The sequence below is a fragment of the Musa acuminata genome, chromosome BXJ3-5, assembly GCF_036884655.1.
Source record: "Musa acuminata AAA Group cultivar baxijiao chromosome BXJ3-5, Cavendish_Baxijiao_AAA, whole genome shotgun sequence".
Lineage (NCBI taxonomy): Eukaryota > Viridiplantae > Streptophyta > Magnoliopsida > Zingiberales > Musaceae > Musa > Musa acuminata.
In genome coordinates this window covers 27,529,414-27,547,500 of record NC_088353.1, presented here as the reverse complement: position 1 = coordinate 27,547,500, position 18,087 = coordinate 27,529,414, and the positions used below count along the sequence as shown (strand labels likewise).

Here is an 18,087-nt window from a genome sequence, read left to right as displayed (position 1 = left end):
CACTGTGACATTGCAAGAACTTCTCCTTTTAGTTCTCAACTGATAGCAACACTTATAAGCTACTGTATCGACCAGCCATATATTTAATAGTTCTAATGGCAGAACAACTTTGGGCTCCATGGTAAGGCAGGAAACTTTCAAGTGAAGTTGCTTCCCCAGTTCAGATTTTTCTTGTTGCCTGGAATCTTTTACTGAGCTTATGATGGGATTACTTATTTCAGCATTCTACATCATTGTTATTTGTAGGTTTGTCAATCACTGTAAGCCCATGAGAAAGGGCCAGAAAAGGACTTGCTGATGATTGAGGTTCTAGAGAGTTCTAGTTAAATCCCATAAATTCTAAAATTAGTATGTTTTTTGATATTTTTGGAATTTGAAATTTAGTTCATTGTGATGGATTAGATAATTGTTGTTCTCTTCTCAGCTTTTTCCCCCATGCATTCTAGTAACTTGTCTCTTCTGTATGAAGTCCCATGTTATTTGTTCTACTGAAGTGATGTTTTACATGTCATTCCTTTATTTATCATATCTAATTGTCATATTTTTACATCAGTTAACTCTGATTTCTAACAGGTAAACAATGTATCAATATTTTCTAACTTATTTTCTTCTTTATTTTTTTTAATCATCTTAGAATTGATTCTCAACACATAAATAATTGATTCAATATCCGTATAGATAAGTCCAGATGGATTGAGATGCTTGTTTATCTATTTTCTGTTAAGGACTAAAGCATGGTATGCATCTCAAGTCAAGGGACATGGGACATTTATTATATGTGTATAGATATATACCTGCCTTGTGGTTTGTATATCGGGTTCTAGTTAAATGATTTTTAAAATATTATTCACAGTTATACTACCAGTATGACAATGGGTTAAAAAAAGGAGAAGATCTCTGGTGATTTCCTGCTGATTCAAAGCTTCACTGATATGCTAGTGATATAAATGATCAAATGCCAGGTTTCTGGTTGTTGGGAGGTCATGAATATTACTAGGTAACTTCTTGCAGTTAACGAACATGATTTTGCTTAGCCATGTTTAAGGATTGATGCCTTTTCTGCTCGGACAATATAAATATGCCCTCATAGTCTAGCAGCTATTGGTAACAAGCTCTCCACTCAGAAGGGTGGGGCTGCTTTCATTGACCCTTCCAAAACCCTTTTTTGGTGGGAGGTTTGTGCACTTGGACATCTTTTTTTCACTTCTCACACACAATCTAGTAACTACTTTTGACAAAAGTAAATTCTGATGCTGAAAGAAATTCTGGAAATGGTTTCTTCATTTCATTTCGATGTAATTGTATTTTCAACTTGATTCTTTTCTTTCTAACATTTGTAAATTTATGGATTAGATTATGAGCCTGCATATCAGAATGTGCAACAACATCGACATAGTAAATTGTGATAGATTATGTTATTAATTATGGTTAACCTAAGGTAAATAATTTTTCCTTGTAATATTTATTTCAGGTGCATGAAGGTCATTGGACTGTTGCAACTATGCTGTGAAAAGTGCAACTATGACTCAACACATTGTGCTCCACTTGCTGGACTTCTGAAAACAAATACCAAGTGACACACTGCAAATATTGAACCATGAAGCTTCATGATTACCCAACAGTAATTTCTCTGTGAGCCAATAACATTTTTGGTCAAAAAAAAAAAAAGGCGTTATTGTTACAGTTTGTTGGATATAACCTTGTTGCCAATTTGACATAAGATTTTTTTTCCCAGTTTTAAATCCCAGTTCTTCTGTTTCCTGGTAACACCAAATTAGTCAATAATGATCATTTGTTTTCCTACTACTAAAACAACAACAACAACAAGTCATAATGTCCCATCTATTCTGGGTCACCTACATAGATTGTTTCAAACCATTGAGCTATGTATAAGGCAATATCTTTAGATAATTATTTAAACTGTTTGTCACTTGTTATATCTCACAATGATGTGATCTCCTCCGCTCTCTCTCCTATTCTTTTTATTAACACCATGGATTTCTTGCTCTATCAACTCATTTTAAGTTCTTAAGACTTTCTAGATTTGGTATATAATTAATCATCATGCTTCATTATTTTTGTTGTCTTATATCCATGTGTGTAAAAAATTTGACACTCGCTCGAAACATTTTATTGCTTAATTCTTTTAGATGAACATAGTTATATATTGATCTAAATTAAACAGGAACTTGTAATTCATGTCTTTGAGTTGATGTCTGTTTCTATTTTTTGTCATTGCTTGGTTACACATGGTATTCATAAATATGGGTGATAATTGGTCAGATAAATATTGGAGCACCATGTTTTTTATTATGGATATGCGATCATTTTCACAATTTAGAAACATAAGCTATGAAAAAGTGCACAACATTTGATCTTCTATCGCAACCAATTTGCTAACGTACCACCGAGCCATTTTTTTATTAACTTAGTGGCACTGTGCCTCTATTGCAGCTGATGCTACTGAATCTGCTGCTTTATTTTTGGTACCAACAGGTCTCATGTGTTTGAACACTGAAACAGCTGACATACATCAATAATAAGGATCTATACATCTGAGCCCCTCCAGATTCCACAATACTGTCTTCATGCATGTGGTTGTTTTTCTCCCTAAACTTTTAAATCATGAAGCCATGCTCTTTGGTTTTTTCATCAGGAGTTAGTTGGTTGAATATGCAATTCTTATTGGATAATACGTTAGTTTACAAAAAAATATAAATATCATGGTCACATCGGAAGGGACTGACAATTTTCCTAGTGTCGTTTAAAATAAGCTGTCTATTTTAGCATATTTATAATTTGAATCCTGTCATGTGGTCAAATATGTTGTAACATGTATTTACATCCTGACATCACTATTCATTTCATGTTAGCTCTTGCTGCGATAGAACATCAAAGAGTCAAAGACCACATAGTTGAGAATTTGTAACCAAGGGCAATAATGCCAATTCAGATGCCTTGTTAGGAATAAGTAAGTGGGTTAATTTAGAAACTACAAAAATGTTTGAAAGATATGAGTAGTGGATAAGACAGGTATCCAACAGTCAATATGCCAAAATGGAGGAGCCTATATGAGAGTAACCCTTTATTCTTAAATACTAGTTTGTTTCTTTAGTTTTTTGTTATTTCAGTAAAATCATTTAGTGAAAGTTTCCATTCATTTGAAATCTTGGATGAAGCCATACGAGCTTTCTTTTTGCTGTCGTTGAATGGACTACATGCGATGTTATTGAGATCCTTAAAGAATCATATTTGTATCTTGCAGGACAATTGGCCTGACTTTCTATGATGGGAGAAAGTCTATGAGTTTTGTGGATCATTTATTTTCGTTTTCTCTTCAACAGACAATTTATGTTGAAAAATATTATTTCTGCAGGAGCTGAAAGAATGGAGAAATGGCAGATTTAGATGACTTTCTATGATGGAGAAATGGACTACTGACGATGTAAAACAACTTTTTCTTTTTTGCACGGCATGTTCACGTCTGCTTTTTTCCCCGGTTTTTTTAGAACTTTAGCTGTAGTATTTTAAGTTGAAAATTGTGAGAAAAAAAATTGAAATTGCAGAAGAATAGCAAGATAATTTCTGTTTTCATTTTCCTTTTTTTTCTGGAAAATAATGGAGGGTGAACCATCACTTGGTAAAGATTTACCTTAGTGAAATAATTGGCAGCCACATTTGGATTCTGGTCCAAAGCCTGTAAAAGATTTTAAATTGCATGAATTCTCTGTTCATAAAATGTAGTGGTACTTGCATAACTCATATATATATATATATATATATATATATATATATATATAGTCTTTTTATTACAATTTCTAATTGGTTTGGTACGACCAAGTCAACTGTTTTAGCACCCAAAGGTGCATCTCGTCCGGATCGCATGACGGCAAACTTTAGCTTTCATCAGTTCATATTTCCCAGACATCGCCTCAGTGGAATACGTCATGTACGCGCTCCTGCAGCTCCAGTTTCATCGAACTAAAAGTGTCCTGCGGGACAAAGCAAGCATTACACGTACGGCTTCCTAGGCCAAGAAACATCCACTCAGCTTCTCATAACGGAATTATTAATAGATTTAACGGCTAACATCACCTGAAACGGATCTTAATTTATCAGGAAAAATCTGGGTTAAAACAGTATAAATTAGTCTAAAAGAAGAACAATATAAATACATATTTAACTCTCGGAACCCAAATAGGATGATATGAACATATACGAGGAACAATGACACCGCTGCACTCAGAATGGCGTTGTATAAATCAAATTGTGTACTTGATCTGGTATTGCCAAAGCAAGCTTTCACCTTTCTCGTAATAATCCTGCATGCTAAGAGTCTGTAAAGAGAACTGTGGAGAATTTGCATATATCGATGCACCCCTCCATGCATCTAATATGGGGTCACATGCTCTGACGACTGTTAGAGGAGAGAGGTAAGGGCGCATTTGCCGGATTCCAGCTTCCAAGCGAGGCAACAAGCCAGGAAGGAGAGCGCTACCGCCGGTAACTAATATTGATTTGGTTATATCATCCTTCATAGGATCATCCACCCTATCTAGCCTTCGGAGCGAGATTCCTGCCATCTCATCGAGGCCAGCTTGGTCGATCCCAATCATGTTAGGCTGGAATAGAACTTCTGGGCATCGGAAACGCTCCACACCGAGAACAATCTTGAAATCTTCTAAACTTTGAGGACGGAATTTTGAAAATTCAGGTGTTGCTTGAGGTGGGACCAAATCAGATTTAGGAACAAAATTAGGATCTATATCCTGCCAAAGTGAAAAAAGATCACTAAACAAACATTGGCATCAATGGAAGCCGATATGGACAGCTCACTGCATAAAGTAATAAACGGACTTTGATAGTAGATGACCAGAAATATGGAATGAAAGATCACTGCATGAAGTGTCACAAAAGATCACTAAGTTTCTACATGAACACAAAAGTTGCTTACAACTTGGAGTTTAATGTCAGCACTTTTTTCAATTCTCTCCTATCTATACAAACTGACATATCACATAATGAGTCAAATATGCAGGAAAAGAAAATGGATATAATTAAGCAAAGCATCCTTAGCTAAATCAGTGATTTAAAAAGCGCTAGGCGTCAAAAGGCGCCAAGGTCCAAAAACGCCCGAGGCGCTAGGCGCTCGCCCATGCGCTCGCCCGAGCGAAGCGAGGCGCTAAAATATAAAAATATAAAATATAATTAATAAATATAATTATTTAAAATTTTAAATAAAAATATAAAAATATATAATATAATTAATAAATATAATCACATTAACAGTATAAATCTGCTGACGGAGAAATGAGGAAGCGGCGGCGGCGAGCGGCGGCAGCAGTGGCGGCAGCAGCGGCAGCGGGAAAGGGAAAGGGAGCGGAAGGCGCGAGCAGCGGGAGGCCTCGAGGGAGGCGCGAGCAGCGGGAAGGCTCGCGGGAGGGCTCGCAGGAGGCGAGAGGGCTCGCGGGAGGGCTCGCGGGAGGGCTCGCAAGAGACGCGAGCAGCGAGAGGGCTCGCGGGAGGCGCGAGCAGCGACAGCGGCGAGCAGCGACAGCGAGCGACGAGATCGCGATCGGGATCGGCAGCGGCAACAGGTTAGGGTTGGGGTTATATCGGTTTAGTTGGTTCGATTGAACCAACTAACAACCGAACCAGGACCGAACCAGACCTAAAATTCTGGTTCGGTTTACCCAGGCGCTCGCCCGAAGCGCCCAGCGCCTGGGCTCGGGCGAGCGCCCAGGCGGCGCCTGATTGAAGCGCGCCGCCTGGGACATTAGCGAGGCGCTCGGGCCTCGCCTCGCCTCGCCCGAGCGCCTAGGCGAGCGCCCGAGCGCCTTTTGCAATCACTGAGCTAAATCATACTGAAACTCAGCAGCAATATTCGGGGAGTCAAGCAAACCAAAATCTAACACAATATAACCATGAAAAGAACCTATATCTTCCACTTGCATTTACAGGAATGGAGAAAAGGATGTAATCCTGCCATGCTTAAAGGGTTATCCAAAAGGTGGTGGGTTCATTCAGAAAGCAGAACACTACATCAATCTAACACTATTATTAGACAAGGCTGTCAAGTTTGAGGAGACTAAATAATTGATAATGTGAACGATAAACTCTAACAGTAAAAGATATTTGTCCCCAATATCCACACCCCATAGACAACATATGATATGTCCAAAATATTTATACAACTTGATGGTGAAACCTAAGTTGTATGTTAATGCAACCTCAGATCGACTGAGAGGCTGCAAGAGGTTTCATGATTTAGATACTGAGAAAACAGGGATAGCTCAGCTGTCATCCAGCAAATATTTATTCGCAGTACAAGAGATCCACAAACATAACCTTGATGCTAGGAAGAAACATCGAGATCACGGTTGTTTAAAGACAAGCCAGCTGAGAGAACGTAATGCATATATAAATGCAATTAGAAAGAATAGGATAACTTCCCCCCAATAATATTTTCTTCTAAAAGACGATCATCTCACACCTTGTTTGCCCAGTCTAAGGGCATCCATATACCCTATATTATAAAAACAATCACTTCCACATCAACAAAGTGATACTGATAGAATTTAATATGGTCATACAATGAAAAAGATAGTCAAGAGAATGACTAACCTCCTCATTCTGAAATGAATCATGAAAAAGTGAATGGAATATGGAAAAGCGATTATTATATAATGGTTAAGAAGAGGTATGGAGAAACTATAATAGAAGAAATTTAAATTTTCCAGAAGACTTTGTTCAATATCAGCTATTGTTCAAGATATTCGACAAAGTTCAAGAATTTTCACCAAGGAATTGCATGAGTTTTTAAGTAATTGTGGTAATTTATCAGATAATATATTTTGTAAGGATCTCCACGACATACAACTATCACAAGACAATCAAAAGCTTCAGAATTTCAAAATTACATGCCATAGGAACTTAATAAAGCATAAACAGGAAACGATTGCAAATGACATACAAAGTGATGAATCATCATATGGCTACCCACAAACAGTACTATGCTTGTTTAAGCTAGGTTTTTAAATTGTTTATAGTTCTAAGATGCAAGAATATCAAGCAAAGGGAAATTACAGCAACTATAAAGTGGATAAAATAATTAACCAGCACCATATAGCATATGTCAAATTGGATAGCCAAAAACAATAAATCAATAAGCACAGTTTTATCACTACAGGCAAGACAAAGTTGATACATACTACCTATTTCGGAAATGTAAATAAAATTCAACTGCATTTGTTACTGCATTTTCCAGGTGAGGAAGGACCAAGAACCTACTTAATTCCACAAATTCTGTAGCATTAAAGCTAATAGGTCTCAAACTGTGGTCATGACAGACTAGAGACAGTAAATTATGAAAATGCAAAGTCGCAGAAAACTAACCTGGAGTCTAGATGTGACACGTGCTAGTTCTGCTTCATCCTCATCTTGCCCATTGTCATCATCATCATTATCCTTGCTCATCAGTTTGTAGAGTTGCCAGTCCTCATCTCTAGCCCCGAAAGTGTCTTCACCTTTTCCCCTGTCAAATGCTGCAGATGTCAAGAGGCGCATCCTCTCCTTTTGAGCAGCACTCAAACGTTCACCACGGCCAACACCCCCTGACAAATTCTGATTGCCATTTGTTTTCACCCTTTTTCTTAACTCGACTTTCTCGCTGAGTTCTCGATATCGATCATGCAGTTGCTCAAGGTATAACTCTGGATTTTCTCTGCAATTAGATCAGAGAAAAAAATGAACACATTATAGCAAAAGGCAAAGAGAACCTGGAAATTAAAAGGAAACATGGTAGTGTTATTGTATCCAGGAAATTCAGCTTATATGGTTCCCACAGTTCTAAAAAGTTCGATTGCCTAATAACATTGCAAGGTTACTTGTGGCCCCCCAAATTGAAATATCATGCTTGTAAAAGCAGTACTGGCACTGGTGCAACTTCCTGGTCTGCTACTTTAACAGAGTCTATTTAACTTTCACAGGATATTTCTGCCATCAACATAACATAATTTGAGTATATTAACATCACAACCACCAAATAGCAAGTTGTCTTATCCCAACAAAAAGCATGATTTTCCAAATAACATTTCTTAGCTATGCCTCAGCATGCAACTTCATGTCATTAAGGATATAAATGTATTCCATCCAGATTTATTCAAAAGAAAAATTGTTTGATGTAAATACGATACATACAGTCTCTTCTCTTCATCTAGTTGATTCTGTTTCTCTCGTAATGATTCCTCTTCAAAGCGTTTTCGTTTGGCAAGCAATCGACCTTCTGAGGTAGTCTTGAGAAATATCTGCCTTTTCTTTTCTTTTAACTGTCAAGGAAAGTTGAAACATCAAACAGAATTTATTCACACCTTTCAACAAGATAACAAGGTTGGAGTGACAACTCTCATAATTGATCAGTGTGCCAACGGGGTGCAGTCAAGTATCATGGGAACAAAATCAAAGACATCATGGCAATTATATTGGAAGAACACAAGTGCACATAGCAAAATACCTGTTCTGGGGACAGCAATTCATCAGGTACACTGACCAGGGGATATTTCTCTGACAACGAAGAATCATTTTTTTCCTCAGGTTCACTAGGTTCACCTTTAGCCTTCCGCAACGATTGTGTTACTCTTAGAATGGCAGACTCAATTTCTTGCCTTGAGAAGAACTTTGTTCCAGACAAGATAGATGAGACCTCAGGTTCCTCCACCTCATCAAGCTGCTGCAATAAATCCTCCAGACCATTCAGTTCATTTTCAAGCTCTGTTATCCTAATAGACTTTCGTGCAGCAGCCATATCTCGTAATCGTTGTCCTTGTTTTTCCTTTAAAGCAGCTCTTCTTGCAAGTTCTTCTTCAGATGGTACATCCCCTTGAGTAGGTGGAACCCATGGTAGTTGCCAACACCTAGTCTTTTCTTTAGCTTCTTCATTCCCTTTCTGCAATGAGAACGAAAAAAAATAAAAGTTTGTACTTAAGAAAGCATTCTTCCTGTTTTGTCTGAAAGAAATCCACATGGCAGCATAGGCAAATGCAGACATTTTTAATGCCTTACATATGGTCTACATGGACTCAAAATGTGGCATCGTTACATATTCAGAATATTCAAACATGCAAAGGAACCATCTAAACCCTGAATATCTGCATATGCAAAATGTTAGAACATAAATATTAGATCATATATGTCACCTTGTTAGTTTTAGTTTGCTACTACCATTATTTTTATGACATTTTTTAACATGATAATATAACATCCGTCAACTGTACGTTTACCCATTAATACCAAAATATAGACTTAAGTAGCTTCATAAACAAAAGTATGAATATTGTCAAATCAATTCTCAGTATCAACATTATCTTTTTACCTATTAATAACTTATATAAAGTGATTTTTTCTGTTGGAAATTAATTAGATATCATTTTAATATTTTAATATGAACCACATATTTGGCCAGACATGCAAATGCATAGTGACCACCCACATCACCGCTAGTTTTATAATAAACTGGTTCTTCCTTCAACTAGGTATTGATTCCAAAATAGAAATGTTCTTTATTGATAAAAAAGCAAGTAAACACATTTTTTCTACACCTGCTTCGACTCGCTTAGGAAGTACTAAGTATGAATATCATATATTACAGCTGTTTTTTATGATAAAAGTGGTTCTTCCTTCAACCAGATAATAATTTCAAAAAAATTGTTCTATTTGCATAAATAGCACATAAACTCAAATTTCTTCATACTTCTTTTGCCTCTCTTGATTAAGAAGTAGGATAAAAAGCCTATTTTTAAGACACAATCACCTCCCATTTTGAATACCATACTAAATCTGGTGTATTCTCAGCTTCCAGGTGCAAACCTACATCGCTCCAGGAACCATAGACAAGTACCAGGCTATACATCTAAAAAAAGGAGTTCCAAAAGGCATTTGATATCTAATAATGAACCTAGGTAATGGGCAAACCCAATAAATATGGCTTCTATGGGAACTAGGAAAGCTCAATATATGCAGCCATACCCCTACAAACCAGAGAGACTTTTCCTGGCCTGCGCATTGTGGAGGAGCAAACTTACAATCATCAAGCCTCATCCACTATAAAAAAATTATTTAATTAAATTCTACCAAGAAGCTGTAAGCATCTTATTAGCTGAGAAGATAGAGGTTGAAGTAACCAATCCAAAGATGCTGAATTCAACGGACAAAATGGAACATTAAGCCTGAGTTGCTATATAAGGGAAGCAGTGATGTTGCAAGGATGGAAGCTTACACCTAAAATTGGCATACATACTGCATACTTCATGTTACAACATGGAACATATGGAAGGTGACTAAAGAAGCATATAAGTCTAACTAATGAGATAATGTAAAGAAAAGATGGTTGTATATATGTCTCAGAGAGGCCCCTTTGTAGCATGGAGTTCCAAGAGCACAGATCGATTCTGAAATGCAACTTTGCAGCCCTTCTGTCTTTCCCATCAAGACACTTGATTCCATGGTTGATTGGCATTTAGACCAACAGCTATATGTGAAAACTGAACATCAAATATGCATGAGACAACAACATTATGTTCAGGGCTATGTCAAGAATCACCAAGAAAAAGATTTCTGGGTCATCCATTTGAGTATATAGTTACCAGTAAAATTGTTTTTTCTTAAAGCAAATATGTATGTGACAGATCTCTAACAAAATATGGTGACAGTAGCTAGTATTATTTATCACTGTTATAACAGAACTTTAGGTCAGAGATGATAGCTATGCAGTATGCTACTGACAACACAATCTTTCCACCCATGTAATTCAAAGATGTCATACATGATACCAAAAAGCCAAAGAAATCTTCACAAGTGTTCCAGATGTCCCAATTTTTAAATGCTATAGTTATCAATGTCTGTAAAAAGATAAACGATATTAAAATGGGCCAACTTCCTATAATTACATAGTGTCTTGTGATTTTAAAATAATTATTGTAAATTTCAAAATATAAGCATGTCAAAAATTGCATTATCCATGCCATGACATTCGTGATCTATAAGAATACCAAAAGGAACAATCTAAGTACAGTATCCACAACCCCCTGTTGTGGCACCCAATTGAATACTTACATGGGAACAACTTAGGCTAGAAGAACCATCCTTTTTGTGTTTATGGTATTTCATATATGCATTTTATGTATCCATCTGTATTTCCTAACTAACATGATACCGAAAATTAACTAGATTATCTGTCCTACTACCGTGTAACTCAATTTTTTTTTCAGGGTCATCAAGATTAGAGAATATAAAGATAAAAAATACATCATAATGAGGTTAAATTCACAATCTCTTGAAACCATGTATGATGCTTCCAATGCCACAAATGGGCACATGTAGTAACACTAGGTAGAGGCAGATAACCCCTATAATCTGCAAATTGACTGTCTAGTTTAAGAAGTTCACCATCCATGAGAGATTATACATGCAGGGTCGGCTCAACAGCAATGTAGAACAGTTGGAGAAGTCCACATTGAACAAATGCATTAGAAAAATTATGGCACCGTCCACACAAATGGTGATATCAAACGTGATTAGAAGAAGTGGGTAAGGATGTCAAGTTTTCCACCTGAAACAATTGCAATTCAGATGCAAAATCCGTAGCTACATAACAGTGCTCCATCTTCAGCTCCTCAGCCTTCTCCCATGTAATGCTTGACCTGTTGAAGTGCAACCGATCATGCATGGAAGTTAACCAATTTATAAAACATAAAATTTAATGAAATAACATGCAGCAACATACATACATGTGATATGGGTATTTGAGGGAAAGAAGCTGCTTCAAATAGTTGGTAACATGATATCCACCAATGTTAGTTCGGCAGCATGCTTCAGTAACAGGCTCCCCTTTTACAATCTAAATAACCATAATTGGTCAAAGTTCATTAAAATCCAAAACATGGAAAAGATAAAAGGACTCGGGACAAGCAAATATATCACATAACAGAGAAGTATACTGCATACAAAATGTAATGCCTACATATATGCATAGGGTTGTCTTAACATGTTACCCAAGTCATATATTGCCTAACAAATATTTGCCCATGCAACGTGTTGGCATATTCAGAGACCTGCTTTTCTAAAAAGCTTTACATGCAACATTCCACAAAATGTTAATGTGAAAAACACTCACCGGTATTACATGGCTTGCTGAAAATCCTGAGCAAATAGCAAGACCATCTTCATTGCATCTTCCAAATTGTTGATTTAACTTGTAGCTGAATACAGCATCAACACCAAAAGCTATACAGACATGCTCCAAGCATTAAAAAAATGCAATAGAACAGCACAGGCCATAGTACCACAATGATCTAGTACAAATGACAAGTAAAACATAATACAATTTTACAGCACAAGAAACCTATAAGATAGCAGCAACAAAGGTAATTTACCTATTGATGGTACACTATAAGTCTCAAAGAGAAGTTCAGCCATTTTACTGCGTGAGGAGAGTGGGTTACATATGCATTCTGTCATTAAAATAGGATGATCAACCTATTCAAGCCACACAATAACATTAGGAGATAGAGCAAACCTAAAAAAAGACATTAATACTCCTACTAAGCTTTCATTCAAAATTTTCTGAAATACAATTTATATGAAACATGGTACTTCTGTAACTAATAAAGAATGATTTGCTCTTTGTGCACAAGGAATTATTGAAAGACAACAATCAAGTTTTTTATCCATGACAAGCAATTAAAACATTGTTATGTTGGTTCCAAGATTTTCAGCAAAATCTGATAAAAAATTGGTTCAAATACAGGATTATATGCATGACTGTGGCCACACCAAACGAAAGGATATATCATACATGACACTAGTGCATTTGCCATATTTGTGGTGTTGAGCACATCGACCAAGTGTAGTAGAAAGAGCAAGATAAACTAAAATCTAACAAAACAAAGCAAAAAGAACTCAGATTCTAGATTAAATATTCATTTCCTATATTTTGAATAAGGTGACAATAATTAATATGTCTCTGTTCTACCCTGTTTTCTTTTTTTATTTACATGCTCTTTTCTTACCTTTTTTCTATTCTTTTGCATTTTTTTTGTTTTCTTTTTTCTCATTCTTTTCATTGTAAAGAAAGATAAAGCACACCAATGGAACATGGATCAAGCAATCCTTCATTCCTATTTTTTTAAAAAATGGTGGAGGTGGCTAACGACAGACATAATCTTAATTAGACATCCAAATTATTCTTCATGTAACCATATGTTCTTTTCTAAAGAACAAAGGACCAGTAAAGGTATGAAATGGCGACTACAGAAGTGGTAAAATTTTATTATCTGCAGAGCAATCAACTCAGTTATAGAACAAATAAGGAGATAACAATAATCATAGAATCATAATGCCATGCAACATAATTATGGCATACCATAATTAAAACATCATACCACCAGATAATTGTGTTCAACAACAACAGCAAACCATTATGTCCTAACTATTTGGGGTCGGCACACACAAATATCTATGTACCAGTCATACATCAATAAGCTTGTTAGAACTACAATGCAGTAATGACATGGAGATCGGATTACTTTTTGTTATTGCTATAAGGAAAATATAACAACACACCTGTAAGTTAGCACCTAGACGCTCAAATCCATAGTCAAGAACCTGCAAGAAAAGATATACATGAGAAAAGCATGACACAATAGAGAGAATGAAGCTTACAGAAGAATATATTCACAACTTCCTAAAAGGGAAGCAGTAAGAATAAATTAGAAAAAAATATTTAAAGTGAAATATCAACATTCAATATAATATTAGATCACACGTTACAAAGGATGATGAAATAAAGCAGATGTGGTACAGATGCAAGTAACAGATCCTTATGATGAGAAAGGATATTGATGAAACTTTATTTATCACATAAGGCTCTTTATCTTTCACGAAAGAAGTTTGGACATAAATAGATCCTTGAACAGAGGTAAGTGATGTGTCTCTTTCAGTTGCTCTGACAGAAATGGATTCTTAGACATGTGAAGTGCTTTCTCGACGAAGTCTCGGAAGGAGATTAGGTAACATGTCTTAAATATAACATATGGACGATCATTAAGTCTTATTGTTTCCATGAGTTCTCCTTGCTTGTTCACACTAATAGTTACCAAAACTACTAAAAGTTTCCTTTTCAGTTGCTTTGGTACTAGTGTAACCCTGTGTTTTTAAAAGCATCAGGCACCAAAAAGCGTCAAAGTCTCAAAACACCCAAGGCACTAGCGCTTCGCCTAGGCGCTTGCTCGAGCGAAGCAGGACACTCTAGAATATTAAAATATAAAAAATATATAATATGATTGATAAATATGATTATAAAAATAAAAATATGGCATTAAATTGAAAAGATATAAAGTACCAAGTCGCATTGTCCATAAAATAACAAAAATGTTAAAAGACTCAAAACAATAAAGTTTTACATCAAATTTAATCATCATCATCCTTTAGATAATTGTATTCTCAACTAGGATCCTCTCATGAATTTTGTTACAAATCTTTTGAATTACTTTCTGCACTTGCCATTATTCCTAAAACCCTATTAACAATTCTAAATAAATAGAGGTTAGCAATGCTAAATAGGTATTAATAACATTTCTAAATAATCATTAACAACGTTAAATAGGGATTAGCAATTCTAAATATGGTTAATAATTCTAAGGATTAATATCAATTTTAAAGGATTAATAGGGTTAACAGTTATAACAATACACAATAGTGAGAAGAAGAGTCATCGACGGTGGAAGGTGGGGAAGGAGAGGGCGGCGGTGATGGAGGAACCTTCGGATGATGGCAACGACAATGACGGAGGAACCTTCGAACGGCGACAACAACGGAGAAAGCTACAAACAACGGGGTCGAGGGCAGAGGAAGCTTCAGATGTGTCCGTTGGTGGTGGAAGAAGCTACGAACCTGTCCCTCGACGACTATATGAGTTGCACACGAAAACAGCGGTGGCAGAGGGAACCGCGCACAAGAGCTACAACGGCAAGAGCTTTGTACTTGTTCGTCGATGGCAAAGGAAGCATCAAAGCTATCCGTTGACGATGAAGAGAGTTGTACACAGAGACAACGACGACGGAGCATAGGTGCGTCGGGGGCGACGATAGTAGTTAGGGTTTTACTGTGGCATGGGTTTTACTATATGTGTGTGGGTTGCACAGGGGGAGGGGTTTATTTTCCTAGTTGGTTCAATTGAACCGACAAATGCCTAGTTCAATTGAACCAATTAACAATCTGGTTCACATTTAACCCAGCACTTGCCCAAGGCACCCGACACTTGGGCTGAGGCAAATGCCCAAGCGATGCTTCACTAAAGCGCGTCGCCCAAGCATGTGCGAGGCGCTCGAACCTTGCTTCACCTCACCCAAGCACCTAGGCGAGTGCCAAGGCGCCTTTTAACAACATTAGTGTAACCATGACATGCTATATAGCTCTCCCCAATGTCACGGACAAACTTCTAAACAGGATGTTTGATGTAATGCTTATGTATATCCGTGTCTTTTGGTATGTTCATGCTTTGCACAGCATGTAGAGGGACGGCCGAAGGCTAAATAGTCCTATTTTAGTTGGGTTTGGTGGCCGCTTTAAGCTTGTAAATAAAGGTTGTGTCATGTGGACACTTGTGAGAGATTTTCAGTCTATAATGGACCATTTTGACCCTTTGTTGTGCAACTGTTCAGAGCTTGTAAAGTCTGTTTATAATTTGCATTGTCTATGAAGTGTTTTCGGAAACGTTTGCTTGTGGATCCCGAATGAGGCGTTTTCTCTAACCCGTTCTCTCCTTTGTGGATCCTAAGGGACCATGGGAGGCTTCGGGGAGGCTGACCTTTGCGGACGGATACGCAAGGGTGCCGCACGACTTAGGCAAAACCAACTAAGTCCGTGACAGAAGGCGAAGCATTCATTGGGATATTTCCTTGCATAGTTAGTTAAAGATGTTTGATTTGCATGATGGCTCATCCTTGTTGCCATCTTCAATTTTGGGAGCTTTTTAGACTTCAATATATTCAAAACCGTCAAGCTAACCTTCTCGATAATCAATAATTTTCTTTGTGGGCTGGGTGGCTTGAAGATGTCATTTTGTATGAAGGCCTTTAGTTGATGTTTGTGTGATACCTTTGCACATACCAAAGCATTATACACAGCTAAAGAACGATCAGTCCCCAAACAATTTGCAAGAGGGCTACATTAGCATAGATCAATTCCTCTTTGCCACAAGGTGGTTTGTTGGCCTCTATTAGGGAAACTTATACTAGGAACTTGTACTAATATCACATAGTATTTTACACATGCCTCCAAATTAAATATCTCAAACCATAGTTTTACAATCCTAACTTGCATGCACATGACAAGTCTTAAACTTAATCTCTGTACTTGTGTATCAAATTCAAAAATCATTTCGCTTCCGTTTCCAGCATCCAATGGCCACTGCTTAAGGGAAAAAATGGATATGGAATCAAACAACAAGCTCTTTCTAAAATGGTGAAAGACATGATTTTCTACTGGTCAAACTATAAGGATTAGAGGAAGCAAAAAGTTCAATATTAATTAGAACTGGAAAAGAAGCTCACATATTCCATTATCTCAAACTGATAGACAACATTGTTATCAAATGGTGATCGGAAAGATGTTCGAGTGCAATCAAAGTACTTCATCAATGATGGATCATGATCACCAACTATAGTGACAGTTTCACCTGCATTTTTCAGAAGAGATGTTAACTTGAAGTACGAGGATACCAAGAATATATTTAATGATTCCGTTAACCTTATTGTCACATGATATAATTGATAAAAATAAAGCCAAATATTGGCTTGCATCACATAGTATCATGTCATCAGAATCATGTCTATTCCTCGCATAAATGACAGACAGGAGAAATTACATGAAATTGTTGTATTTTCGTCCTTCTATAAATCAAATCAGTACATTGCAAATTTTTTTAATATCATTTTCCATGGTAAAAAAAAGGTTAGTGTTCAACAATGGGGCTCCTTTCTCTCCTAATTATATGCTCGTGCAACAAATAAGAAAACTATCGCATTGAAAAATAGCAAACTCACAGCCTCCAAACCCTATCACTGGAAGGGGGTAATCTGGCCGCTAAATTAAGTGGATTAGGACAATGTCGTCCTTAAAAAACCACGTTTTGACGACAAATATTAGTTAGCAGAACCAGATAATAGCAAATTGTATATAAACAGAAAACATTGCGATTCAGAATCCCCCGACACTTAGGAACATAGTAGAGTACCGGTAGCCTTGTGGCGAGGCCTCTGGACGACGTTGCGGAAGGTGACGCGTGGATCCGACTCCCCAGCCCACCTGTAACAAGAAGAAAACAATTTTGAAGGAGAAAGCAAGACGAGGCGACATCAAGAAGCCGCGACGGAACGAAATCCAGGGCTAGGGTTTAGGTCGCCACCCAATCCGGAACGAGGAGCCGCCATTGTCGATCACGATGGGGGTGTTCGGGGAGAAGCGAGCGTAATCTTCCTGCCGCGACGGCCGCGTGATCGAATAGGAAGGCATCGCCTCGTCGTCGTATTCTCCTCCTCCTCTCTCTTATTCTTCTTCTACATGGGAGAGGTGTGGGCCGATAGCGGTGTCGAGCGATTAGGGTTTAGGTTGTTCTTGATGAATCGGGGTGACGACGGATGGGGCACCGATTTGAATTTGAGCTGGGCATTAGACACCCACAGAACATACCCAATATGACACCTAACCACAAAATTTGACACGTATTTAAAGAAAAATGCTGATAATTATAAATTTGGGAAATTATAGTAATTCCAATTAATTCGTCTAAAAATAATTTCTCTTACTGTCATACCCACATATTTGCTGTATATGTCAACGATATTGCATAAACTTGTAATCAATTTCTATATAGGTTTAGTTAGTACGAAGTTTATCAACTCAGTTTATCTACTCGAGTGGATTAGTGAGTTCAAAAGAGATTTAAAATAACAGGAGAAGAATAATTTGAGGAAATTATTGCTTGAATAATCATTCATAAACAATTTGACGTAACTCGATATCAGATAAAAT

At 37.1% G+C, this 18,087-nt stretch overlaps 2 protein-coding genes across 6 annotated transcripts in view; one reads left to right on the top strand and one right to left on the bottom strand.

Moving 5' to 3' along the window:
- LOC135638764 (cx9C motif-containing protein 4, mitochondrial-like) overlaps window positions 1–3,594 on the top strand; it is a 5,471-nt gene extending 1,877 nt beyond the window's left edge. The window contains exons 2-3 of one of the 4 annotated variants that reach the window (XR_010496711.1): window positions 1,472–1,632; window positions 3,377–3,594. Coding sequence is in view for 2 of the 4 variants with exons in the window: in XM_065152128.1 (XP_065008200.1) it covers window positions 1,472–1,577 (106 nt within the window). In the remaining 2 variants the exon portion in view is untranslated. Of the gene's footprint in view, window positions 1–1,471; window positions 1,633–3,265 lie in introns of all 4 variants that reach the window. The other 3 variants (XR_010496710.1, XM_065152128.1, XM_065152129.1) reach the window with 3 other exon arrangements.
- A 458-nt stretch (window positions 3,595–4,052) lies between these two features.
- On the bottom strand, window positions 4,053–17,722 carry LOC103985210 (actin-related protein 5). 2 transcript variants are annotated; one of them, XM_009402847.3, is made up of 12 exons: window positions 17,462–17,722; window positions 17,291–17,361; window positions 16,608–16,732; window positions 13,618–13,659; window positions 12,429–12,531; window positions 12,170–12,279; window positions 11,784–11,893; window positions 11,606–11,696; window positions 8,513–8,944; window positions 8,200–8,327; window positions 7,396–7,723; window positions 4,053–4,769 (listed from the first exon to the last, which is right to left on the bottom strand). In XM_009402847.3, exons 1-12 carry the CDS (start codon window positions 17,566–17,568, stop codon window positions 4,263–4,265), a joined length of 2,154 nt encoding a protein of 717 aa, XP_009401122.2. In that variant the 5' UTR covers window positions 17,569–17,722; the 3' UTR covers window positions 4,053–4,262. The 2 variants fall into 2 exon arrangements, with proteins under 2 accessions (XP_009401122.2, XP_065008199.1); XM_065152127.1 differs by lacking the exon at window positions 16,608–16,732 and having other exon boundaries at window positions 17,462–17,632.
- Window positions 17,723–18,087: the final 365 nt, after the last annotated feature.